The following is a 12430-nucleotide window of genomic DNA, read 5'->3' as shown; positions in this document are numbered from 1 at the left end:
AGCTGGGATGTGAATGGAAGTATAATGCATTGTGTGTTACTAGTGTCCCTTATGAAAACTTCACCAGAGCTGCTAATCTGTCTCGTAGTTTGTCGCTAGCCCTCTCACAAAATTGGTCTAAGGAATTTGATAGGGAATTGGAGGAATTAAGACAAGCTATAGTACATATTAACTCCACACGAGTGGATCTTAGCTTGGCAAAAGGCTTTACTTCTTGGATATCATCTGCATTCTCCTATTTCAAGGAATGGGTAGGAACTGGAATGTTTCTGGTGTGCTGCCTAGGAGGGTGTGTGCTTTGCCTATGGTTGGTCTGTCGCCTGCGAACCCAAACTAGGAGAGATAAAATGGTCATTTCACAAGCGCTCGCTGCCTTAGAATGTGGCTCCTCTCCCCAAATCTGGCTGGCAGCATTAAAGGGAAAATAGCTCCCCTGGCCCTTGCACCCTTGGGGTCTCAGAGTACCCATTGCACGAGGATGGGCAGGAATATGGTAGCTTTCATTTGACCGCCGCCTTTGCACTCTCAGGGGACCTGTCCCATTGCACTGAGGAAGGGGAGGTTGGACTTCTTCCCTTGATCGGTCAACACATCATGAGGTGCAGACCTGATCGGGAAGGCATGTTTTCTATTTACGCTTGGCCATTTTATTAAACAAAAAAGGGGGAGCTGCAGGGAGCGGCTACAGACGCCATTACAAGATGGCGCTGACATCCTACTGAGAGTCGTGATGAACAACTCCCTACTTGGTCATATCCTGGCGACAGTCTTGCTTGATGCTGCACGTGCACATGATGTAATGCATCCTGGGCCTATCCCGTGGCCCTGGGTGGTGGGTGAGCAGGTGGCAGCCAATCCGTAGGTGTCTTGTAGTATTACACACTATAAAAGCAGCTACACTCCTGCTCCCCGGCCCCTTCGCCATCAACTTTCCTGTTAACCAAGAGGCTCTCCAATAAAGTGTGATCGAGAAGGATCTTTGTTTGCTGGTCGTTCTTCTCCTGCTGGTCAGGGAGTTCGCCGCATTACACACCCAGCAAGCATCTCATGGACTAGACAGTAGGAATGATGGGGAGGGAGGGGAGGGCATCAAAAGGGTAGGAAACCCAAATGTAGATCCAAAAGGCAATGGTACCATAAAATTCTACTTCCTAAAAGGCAGATCAAATGGTTGAACCTTCACTAGGCCCTTACAGGAAACACCTGAACCACAAGATACTGGAGAGGGTAGGATAGAGTTTAATCTAAATCCTCTACATCTTCCCTCCCTCCCTCTCCCCCTCTCTCTCCTATATATTAGTTACATTTTTCCCTCATTTTCTTACGGGACACTGTCTAATCACCTACAATGAGCTTTTGATCAGGTTTTCTAAAAGAATGACAGATTTCTGTCATTGTACTTGATGACCCAGCAAAGGTTAGTGGGAAGACCCTATTGCTGATGACACCATATGCATCTGAAACATAAAATGGTAAAGCACGGCTGGAAGCCAGGAGAGTCAGTCCACAGACAGTCAGCATGTCTATTGCCAGAAGGTGCTCATTTGTGACTGTGGGAAACGAGCAATATCTTTCTAAGCAAATCATGGTGCAATGTCCTTAGTAGCAAATAACCTGGAGTGATGCCCACACAAGTGCAATAGTGGCACACAGCCATGGTGGGGAACCAACTGCTCTTGATTTGGCTAACTGATCCCCTCAGAGGTATGAGACCTATAGCTGGAGCTAGGAACCAAATAGGAACCATATCCAAACATAAGCCCACTCTCCAATATCAAGCTACCATCAATCATGGGCTATAAGAGGGCCTATACCTATTAAACTCTCTATAAAAAAAGTAAGGGCTATCTCATTTGTCCTGGTGCTAACTTACTCTCTGCTGGAGAATCTGCTTCTCTTTTTCAGATAGATGTTGATCCTAAGGAGAGAGCAACCCCATCATACCTCAAAAGGGCCCCGGCTGAAACTAAGGAAAATTGGCAAAACAAGCAAGAGTGCTATTTTCCTGATGACATGGATATCAGCACAAGGGGAAAGGAGACCAACACAGAGAAAAATCAACTACAAAATCAGAGAGCCGGAGCCTCAGAGGCCCCCAACACCTCATCACTGAAGCAGACCAAAAATGAACCCAACATGACTCAGGGAAATTTTGTGGAAGAGGGGACAGAGAGAATGTCAGAGCCACATGTTGGGTCATGACATATAGAGACATTAATCGTACCAATAACTGTGCACTAACTCCACAATGCACGACCCATATACCTCAACAAGGAGGGGCAAATGGGGAGGGGGTAGGTCAGGAATGTGCCTAATAATGGTACCAAACTGCCTGTATTTGCTGAAAAGAAAACTAATAAATTAAATTAAAAAAAATAAACTAAATATTCATGGAAAAAGACTACCTATCTTAAATGGTATGGCAAAACTGGATATATTACATACATAACTTCCTCCCTGTACAAGTATCAACCCAAAGAGAGTCAAAGATTTATCTAGTTGAAAATGCTTGAGTACAAAAGAGTACACATCAAGATATAGGGGAAAGAATGAGCCTTTTGATCAGCTTATACTTCTTTGAATGCACTGTTAGTTTACAATGGGAAACGTTCTTTGTGGAAACTCAGCTTATAAAACAGTGAATTCTCTGTTAGTTTCCAATGGGATATGTTCTTATTAGACACTCAGCTTATAGAACTTTAAATTCACTGTTAGTTTACAAAGGAATTATTCCTAGTAGACAGTCAGCTTACAGAACTTTGAATTCACTGTTAATTACAATGAGAAATGTTGCTCGTAGACTCTCAGATTAAAGAACTTTGATTTCTCTGTTAGTTTTCAATGGGAAATGCTCTCTGAAAGGATAAAAGTTGCCCTATTTCTGCTGCCCTGTTTTCTAGTTGCTCTGCTAACCTGCCTTTTTAAGCTTCTGTAATATGGCTTGCTTGCTGCTGCACTGAATCACAGAACCGCCATTTTGCAACTGCCTCCATTTTGTAAAAAGCATACCATGAGGAACCTGACCTTTTGTATGCCTTACACAATGCCTAAATTCCAGGAACTCGAGTTCCTCATTAAGATAAATCCCCACCTGGACACAACCAATCAACAGTCAACACATATCTGAAGGCCCCAGACACGAGCCCACCCCGTGGGCCGCACCCAATCAGAGAGACCCACGGCTGGAAAGCCCCTATGACTCTGCATACCTGTGGTTTTAGCCTTTATAAGCTGACCAAACCCATTGCTAGGGGCTCTTCACCCCTCCTGCGAGAGGAATCTGTGTTGAGCCCCGATGCATCGGATTCAATAAACCTCGTGCGGTTTGCATTGAGAGCGTCCTGTGTGAGTGTTCTTGGGGTCGCGTAGACAGCCCTGAGCAGGGACCCCTCTGGGGAACCCCACATTTGGTGCGTTGGCTGGCAAACTCTACAAGACCCCAGACCTCATTTAGGACCCCTCAGAGGTAAGAGGCGCCTCCTGTCTTGTCTGTGTACGTCTGTACTTTTATCTCTGTCGTCTGGAAAAATTCTCAATTTCAACCAGTTTCAGTATCTGGATGCCTTCCCTTTGGGTGCTCTGAGTCGGGGCTGACGGGCCTGAGGACCACCACCCAGCAATCTGGAGGACGCTCCTGATTGCCCCCTGGAGACAGGTTTTTCTGTCTCCTATCTGAAGAACTCGGATCGAGTTCACCTATGTCGGGAAGCATCATCTGGGTCCCGCTTGCCGCCATCTGCTTCACTTTCATTTTTACTCGAGCAGCTATCGGGCTGCCTTTGTCTCTTTGTTCTCGGTGTTCTCCAGATCCTTTTGTTCTCCTATCTCTTTTATTCCCCTCCTAACATGGAACAGACAATCTCAACCCCTTTGGACTTGACTTTAGCTCACTGGACTGACGTTAAGAGCCGAGCTCATAGTTTATCTGTTGAAATAAAGAAAGGAAAATGGCAAACTCTATGTGAGGGAGAATGGACTATGTTTAATGTTGGATGGCCCCAAGGAGGGACCTTTAACCCAGATCTTATTCAGGCTGTTAAACGGATCATCTTGCAGGAGGCTGGAGGCCACCCCGACCAGATGCCTTACATTTTTACTTGGCAGGATCTTGTCCAAGACCCGCCTTCCTGGTTGAAGCCCTGGATTCCTCCCCAACCCACTAACAGTATCCCCTCGGGGACTTCAAAAGTTCTCGTTGCAGTACCCCCCCGGGAGGAAAAGAAGATTTACCCGGACATTCAGATGGAGCTCCTCCTGGATTCACCACCACCCTACCCGCCAACCCACACCCCCACAGCTCCTCCTCCTGCCCCCTCACCAGAAGGGGCACAGGGGGGCCCAGCCACAGGGAACCGAAGTCGGCGAGCTCTGTCTCCTGATACTACCGTTGCCCTACCACTCAGGGCTATAGGACCCTCACCCCCTTTAGGACCAGGGGATGACCCAACTCAGAGAACTCTGCCACCCCTACAATATTGGCCTTTCTCCTCCGCAGACCTTTATAATTGGAAGGCCAACCACCCTCCCTTCTCGGAGGGCCCCTCAAAATTAACTGCACTCATGGAATCCCTAGTTTCCTCCCACCAGCCCACATGGGACGATTGCCAGCAGTTACTCCGGACCCTCTTTACGACCGAGGAGAGGGAACGTATCCTGTTGGAAGCCAGAAAGAATGTCCCTGGTGACGACGGGTGCCCAACCCAACTCCAGAACGTCATAGATGACGGGTTCCCCCTGATCAGACCCAACTGGGACTTCAACACCCCTGACGGTAGGGAGCATCTCCGAATCTATCGCCAGGCTCTGGTGGCTGGTCTCCGCGGGGCTGCAAGATGCCCTAACAATTTGGCCAAGGTAAGGGAAGTCATTCAGGGACCTAATGAGGTCCCCTCTGTGTTCCTTGAGCGCCTCATGGAGGCCTATCGTAGGTATACGCCCTTTGATCCTATGGTGGAGGAACAAAGAGTTTCAGTGCTGATGTATTTTGTAGATCAGTCAGCACCAGATATCAGAAGGAAATTACAAAGACTAGATGGGTTAAGCCATTATACTCTGTCAGACTTAGTTAAGGAAGCAGAAAAGGTTTATAATAAAAGAGAAACTGAAGAGGTAAAAGAAGAGAGAAGGGCAAAACAACAGGAAGAAAGGGACCAAAAACGAGATAAGAGACATGAAAAAAACATGACTAGAATTCTGGCCGCCGTAATCCAGAATAAAGGAAGTGCAGGCAGACCTAGGGATACTAGGCAGAAGCAGAACCCAGGCAACAGGCACCAATTAGAAAAGGACCAATGTGCCTATTGCAAAGAGAAGGGACACTGGATTAAGGACTGCCCCAAAAAGAAACCAAAGGAGGTTTTGACCCTAGAAGATGATGAATGAGGGGGACGGGGCTCGGATCCCCTCCCCGAGCCTAGGGTAACCTTGAAGGTGGAGGGGAAACCCATCCAATTTCTGGTGGACACTGGCGCCCAACATTCAGTCCTACTGAAATCAGAGGGACCCATTTCCAACAGAAAATCTTGGGTGCTGGGGGCTACTGGAAATCACCAATTTTCATGGACTACCCGAAGAACAGTGGACCTAGGCGTGGGCCGGGTATCCCACTCGTTCCTTGTAATTCCAGGCTGCCCTGCCCCCTTATTGGGACGGGACTTGCTAACAAAAATGGGAGCTCAAATTACCTTCACAAAGAAGGGCCCTCAAGTAACTGATCAACATGGGAAAATTATCCATGTTTTAACCATGAAATTAGAAGATGAACATAGACTATTTGAACGGCCTCAAACTAACACAGACATGAATAAATGGCTCACCAAAGTCCCGGGAGCCTGGGCTGAAACTGCCGGGATGGGACTGGCTTCCCATCAACCACCAATAATTGTTAATCTAAAGGCTTCTGCAACCCCCGTCTCAGTACGACAATACCCCATGACCCAGGAGGCCAGAGAAGGAATCAAACCTCACATAATGAGGCTTCTAAAATTAGGGGTTATAAAAAGGTGCCAATCCCCCTTTGCTGCCAGTGCGCAAGCCAAACACCAATGACTATCGCCCAGTTCAAGACTTAAGAGAGGTTAACAAAAGGGTCGAAGACCTACACCCAACTGTGCCCAATCCCTATAACCTCCTGAGTTCACTACCCCCGGACCGGGACTGGTACACAGTCTTGGACCTGAAAGATGCTTTTTTCTGCTTGCCATTAAATGAAAAGAGTCAACCTATCTTTGCCTTTGAATGGAAGGACCCTGACTCCGGAATCTCCGGACAGTTGTCTTGGACTAGGCTGCCCCAAGGATTCAAAAATTCACCCACCATCTTTGACGAGGCACTTCACCAGGACCTGGCCTCCTTCCGAACCTCAAACCCCCAGGTAACTCTCCTCCAATACGTTGCCGACTTACTCCTCGTGACTGGAACCCAAACTGAAAGTGAACAGGGGACAAAGGCACTATTGAAGGAACTGGCCCACCTGGGTTACCGCGCCTCGGCGAAGAAGGCCCAACTCTGCAAAAGGCAAGTAAACTACTTGGGGTATTCTCTGAAAGGAGGGTGGAGATGGCTGACGGAAGCATGTAAGCAGGCTGTGGAACAGATCCCAGTGCCTGCAAATGCCAGGCAAATACGGGAATTCCTGGGATCTGCAGGATTTTGTAGACTGTGGATACCGGGGTTTGCCACCCTGGCGGCCCCCCTTTACCCCTTGACTAAGACGTCTGCAGTTTTCCAATGGGGAGAGGAACAACAACAGGCTTTTGACGACATCAAGCGTGCCCTCTTAAAGGCACCTGCTCTCTCCCTTCCCGACACCTCCAAGCCATTTTACTTGTATATACATGAGCAGAAAGGCATTGCAAAAGGGGTACTGACTCAGAAACTAGGGCCCTGGCGAAAGCCAGTGGCCTATTTATCAAAAAAATTGGATCCTGTGGCTGCTGGGTGGTCCCCTTGCCTCAAGATTATTGCCGCCATGGCTTTACTTTAAAAGGATGCTGATAAATTAACTCTGGGGCAGACTGTCACAGTCATTGCATCCCATGCACTGGAGAGTGTCATCCGTCAGCCTCCAGACCGATGGCTCTCAAACGCCCGAATCACCCACTACCAGAGTCTCCTCCTTAACTCGGACAGGGTCAAGTTTGCACCCCCCACTCAACTAAATCCGGCTACCCTCTGGCCAGATCCCGACTCCACAGTAATTCACAGCTGTGGGGACATCTTGGCTGAGGTTACTGGAATGAGACCTGATCTGACGGACCAGCCACTACCAGATGCCAAGGTAACCTGGTTCACTGATGGCAGTAGCTACCTCCTTGAAGGTAAGCAGATGGCGGGGGCGGCAATTGTTGACGGAGACAGGGTGATCTGGGCTAACAAACTGCCTGAAGGGACTTCAGCCCAGAAGGCCGAACTAATTGCATTAACCCAAGCCTTAAATATGGCAGAAGGGAAAAAGGCTACCATATATACAGACAGCCGGTATGCTTTTGCAACTGCACATGTGCATGGTGCCATCTACCGGCAGAGAGGGTTATTAACCTCTGCGGGAAAAGAAATCAAAAACAAACAAGAAATTTTAGATTTACTCAATGCCCTGCATCGGCCTGCCAAGCTGGCTATAGTCCATTGTCCGGGGCACCAAAAAGGAAACTCTCTAGTGGCAAGAGGAAACAGGATGGCTGATGTAGAGGCCAAAAAGGCTGCTCAAGGAACGTATCTGCTCCCCTTAGTTGAAAAAGAAATTGACCTCCCAAAATTACAGCCTTCAGAATATACTGAACAGGACCTAAAAGATATGACTAGAATACAAAAGAAATTTAATAAGGGTACCCAAAGATGGGAGACAGAAGAAGGGAAACATATCCTACCTAGACAATAAGCAGAATCCACTCTGCAACAGCTACATAGGCTAACTCATTTTGGAGCTAGAAAATTAATAGAAACTCTCAAAAAGACTGATTATCACATAATAGGACTTAAAGAAATAGCTGAGAAGCTGGTAAAACAATGCATCCCATGTCAAAAAGTAAATGCCCAGACCTCCCAGACGGACCCTGGTAAGAGACTTCGCGGAGATCGACCAGGCTTGTATTGGGAGACTGATTTCACCGAGCTGAAATCTGCCCACTATGGGAATAAATATCTTCTAGTTTTTATAGACACATTCTCTGGATGGGTGGAAGCCTACCCCACTAAGAAAGAGACAGCCACAATGGTAACCAAAAAACTTTTAGAAGAAATCATCCCCAGATATGGGGTACCTCAGGTAATAGGCTCAGACAACGGTCCTGCCTTTGTTGCCCAGGTAAGTCAGGAGGTGGCCAGAACTTTGGGGATTAATTAGAAATTACATTGTGCTTATAGACCCCAGAGCTCAGGACAGGTAGAAAGAATGAATAGAACATTAAAAGAGACCATAACTAAGTTGTCCTTAGAGACTGGCTGTACAGATTCGACGATGCTCCTTCCGTGGGCCCTCTTCCGGGTTCGCAACACCCCTTACAAGTTTAACCTAACTCCTTTTGAGATTTTATTTGGGGTCCCAACCCCACTTAATAAATTGCTAATGCAGAACCCAGATATGATTTCTTCTTCTGATCTGAATCACAGGCTCCAGGCGCTATATATCCTCCAAAAGGATTTATGGCCAAAGCTAAAAGAGAGCTATCTACTGGCTAAGGACCCAGCCCCGCACTCATACCAGCTGGGGGACTCAGTCTACGTGAGGCGACACTGACCCTCAAACCTCGTTGGAAGGGGCCCTTCACGGTACTCCTGACGACACCCACTGCCGTGAAGGTAGACGGGATAGCTGCCTGGATCCACGCATCTCACGTGAAACCAGCTCCATCACTTGACCCCCGCTGGCAGCTGACAAAGACTGATAACCCCCTTAAACTACGCCTTCACTGTGTCTCTGTCAATCATGATGAAGTTTTTTAAGGTTTGGACATTGTTAAGTATATTGTTGCCTTGTTCTCTATCCTCTTCACCCTATCAACTTTACAATTATACCTGGCAAATCATGAACCAAGCAGGAGATGTAGCTAACTCCACATCTCAACTATCAACGTCTACTCCCTGGCCCCCTCTCGAGGTAGACCTGTGTGCCCTTGCCCTAGGAGCCGACCCACAGTGGGGCACCCCCGACCATTTTTGGCCACAAAACAAGCCTATAAATACTGTAAATCGATACCTTCCACAGTATGGGTGTGGCAACATGGTTGACAGAACCCTTCTCAATACAGCCCCAATTTATGTCTGCCCCAGACCCTCCCATAGGCCAAGAACATCAAATTACTGCGGTTATTATAACGATTATTTTTGTGCCTCCTGGGGATGTGAAACTACTGGAGATGGGTCCTGGCGCCCCTACTCTTCATGGGACTATATTACAATAAAAAGAAAAAGCCCCATAGAAGAAAAAGACTTAGCCCACCACGTCGTAGGGGGACAACTTATAGTACTTCCCCAGGAGAGATGTAATAACTGGTGTAATCCCATCCTGATATCTTTTACAGAAAAAGGAAAAAGGGCAAAATGGGAAAATAATAGAGGATTTGAGTGGGGCCTTCGCTTGTACGTGTCAGGGAAGGACCCCGGCCTAACTTTTAAGATTAAGCTAACCATAACTCTCCCAGATTCCCAAAAAGCCAGTATAGGCCCCAACCCTGTACTCCATAACCCACAATCCCCAGCTCAACCTAAACCACCCCAGCAATCACTCCCCTCTACTTCCCCGACTGCAGCTGCCTCTGCCTTTTTCAGACCCACGGTTCCCCCAAGGTCCCCCTCCTCTGCTGATCTCATCCTAACTCTGATCAATTCCTCTATTCAGATCATTAATTCTGTCAACCATACTCTAAAGGAATGTTGGATTTGTTGCTCTTACAGCCCCCCCCTCCTTCTATGAAGGGCTAGCCGCCTCAGGAAATGTAACGTTTACCAATGAGACCTCTGGCCTATGCTGGCGGCCCCCACCTGGCACTCAGGGACTCACTATGAGTTTTGTCTCTGGAGCAGAACTCTGTCTGGTAGGCCCTTGTATGTTGCCTCCTATCTCCCTCCAGGAGATCTGTAATCAGAGTCTCAGCATAGACTCCCAAAATTACAAATATGTTTCAGCCCCCTCGGACGCCTACCTCGCTTGCTCCACAGGGTTAACTACCTATATAGAAAGAACAACTTTTCTAGAGAAAAAGGACTATTGTGTGCTTATTAACTTGCTGCCCAGACTTGCTATAAGAAATTCTGATGATTTTCAAAGCATCTGGAATTCTGGCCCTTCCACCCCTTCTAGGAATAAGAGAGAGCCTATAACTACCCTTACATTAGCCTTAATAATAGGGTTGGGCACTGCAGGAGCAGGCACCGGCATAGCTTCCCTTGTCACCTCTAACCAACAGTACGCTCAGCTCAGCTTAGCAATAGACAAAGATCTACAAGAGTTACAGTCAGGAATGCAGAACCTAAAGGACTCGGTTTCTTCACTTTTCAGAGGTTGTATTACAGAATAGAAGAGGCCTAGATTTATTATTTTTACAACAGGGGGGACACTGTGCAGCTCTAAAAGAAGAGTGCTGCTTCTATGCAGACAAGACTGGATTAGTAGAAAACAGCTTGCAGAAAGTACGAGAAAGCCTAGAACAACGCAAACGGGAGAGACAACAGAACCAGTCTTGGTATGAATCCTGGTTCACCAGGTCCCCCTGGATGACTACTTTGATCTCCACCTTGCTAGGGCCACTTATCATCTTAATTCTCCTCTTCACCTTTGGTCCATGCATAATAAATAGATTAGTTACCTTTATTAGAGAAAGGATCAGCACCGTCCAAGTCATGATACTTAAACAACAGTACCAGTCTCTTGCAGAAACTGAAATTCCATGATTGGAATTATGACAAAGAAAAGGGGGAAATGAAAGGATAAAAGTTGCCCTATTTCTGCTGCCCTGTTTTCTAGTTGTTCTGCTAACCTGCCTTTTTAAGCTTCTGTAATATGGCTTGCTTGCTGCTGCACTGAATCACAGAACCGCCATTTTGCAACTGCCTCCATTTTGTAAAAAGCATACCATGAGGAACCTGACCTTTTGTATGCCTTACACAATGCCTAAATTCCAGGAACTCGAGTTCCTCATTAAGATAACTCCCCACCTGGACACAACCAATCAATGGTCAACACATATCTGAAGCCCCCAGACACGAGCCCACCCCGTGGGCTCCACCCAATCAGAGGGACCCATGGCTGGAAAGCCCCTATGACTCTGCATACCTGTGGTTTTAGCCTTTATAAGCTGACCAAACCCGTTGCTAGGGGCTCTTCACCCCTCCTGCGAGAGGAATCTGTGTTGAGCCCCGATGCATCGGATTCAATAAACCTCGGCCGGTTTGCATTGAGAAGGTCCTGTGTGAGTGTTCTTGGGGTCACGTAGACAGCCCTGAGCAGGGACCCCTCTGGGGAACCCCACACTCTCAACACATAATCAGCTGATACTTCCTTGAATTTAATGTTAGTTTGGAAAGAGAAACATTGTCTGTAGACATGCCGGTTATATAACTGTGAATTCTCTGTTAGTCTGCAATGGGAAATGTTCTTCACAATCAGCTTATAGTTCTTTGAGTTCATTGTTTTGTAACAATAGGAAATGTTCTTAGGGTACAATTAGCTGAAAGAACTTTGAATTCTCTTTAAGTTTGCAATGGGAAATGTTCTTAGGGTACAATTTGCTTAAAGAACTGCGAATTCTCTGTTAGTTTTCAATGGGAAATGTTCTTAACACACAATCATCTTATAATTCTTTGAATTCACTGTTATTTTATAAGGGTAAACATTCTCTGAGGACACTCAGCTTGTAAAACAGTGAATTCTCTGTTAGTTTGCAATGGGAACTGTTCTTATTAGACAATCAGCTTACAGAACTATAAATTCACTGCTAGTTTACAAAGGGAAATATTCATAGTAGACACTCAGCTTATAGAACCTTAAATTCCCTGTTAGTTTTCAATGGGAAATTATCTTAACACAAAATCAGCTTATAGTTCTTTGAATTCACTATAGTTTACAATGTGAAACATTATTTGTGGACACTCAGCTTAAAAAACAGGGAATTCTCTATGAGTTTGAAATGGCAAATGTTCTTATTAGACACTCAACTTACAGAACTTTAATTTCACTGTTAGTTTTCAACAGGAAATGTTCTTAACACACTATCAGTTTATAGTTCTTTGAATTCAATGTTACCTTAAAATAGGAAACATTCTTTGTGGACACTCACCTTATCAAACATTGAATTCTCTGTTAGTCTGCAATGGGAAATGTTCTTATTAGAAACTCAGCTTATAGAACTTTAAATTCACTGTTAGTTTTCAACAGGAAATGTTCTTAACACACTATCAGTTTATAGTTCTGTAAATTCACTGTTAGCTTACA

General features: G+C 46.2%; 1 protein-coding gene across 1 annotated transcript; it reads left to right on the top strand.

Moving 5' to 3' along the window:
• The first annotated feature begins 3608 nt into the window (after positions 1 to 3608).
• LOC105944380 lies at positions 3609 to 8943 on the top strand. The gene is given in 5 exon segments (XM_045146050.1): positions 3609 to 6011; positions 6013 to 6862; positions 6989 to 7713; positions 7930 to 8305; positions 8758 to 8943. Coding segments are annotated over 5 exon segments (4302 nt in total). The 5' UTR covers positions 3609 to 3846.
• The last annotated feature ends 3487 nt before the right edge of the window (positions 8944 to 12430 follow it).

Source organism: Jaculus jaculus, chromosome 3 (assembly GCF_020740685.1).
Source record: "Jaculus jaculus isolate mJacJac1 chromosome 3, mJacJac1.mat.Y.cur, whole genome shotgun sequence".
In the NCBI taxonomy this organism is placed as follows: domain Eukaryota; kingdom Metazoa; phylum Chordata; class Mammalia; order Rodentia; family Dipodidae; genus Jaculus; species Jaculus jaculus.
The sequence above is the reverse complement of the archived record's forward strand: the minus strand, read 5'-3'. Positions and strand labels throughout refer to the sequence as shown.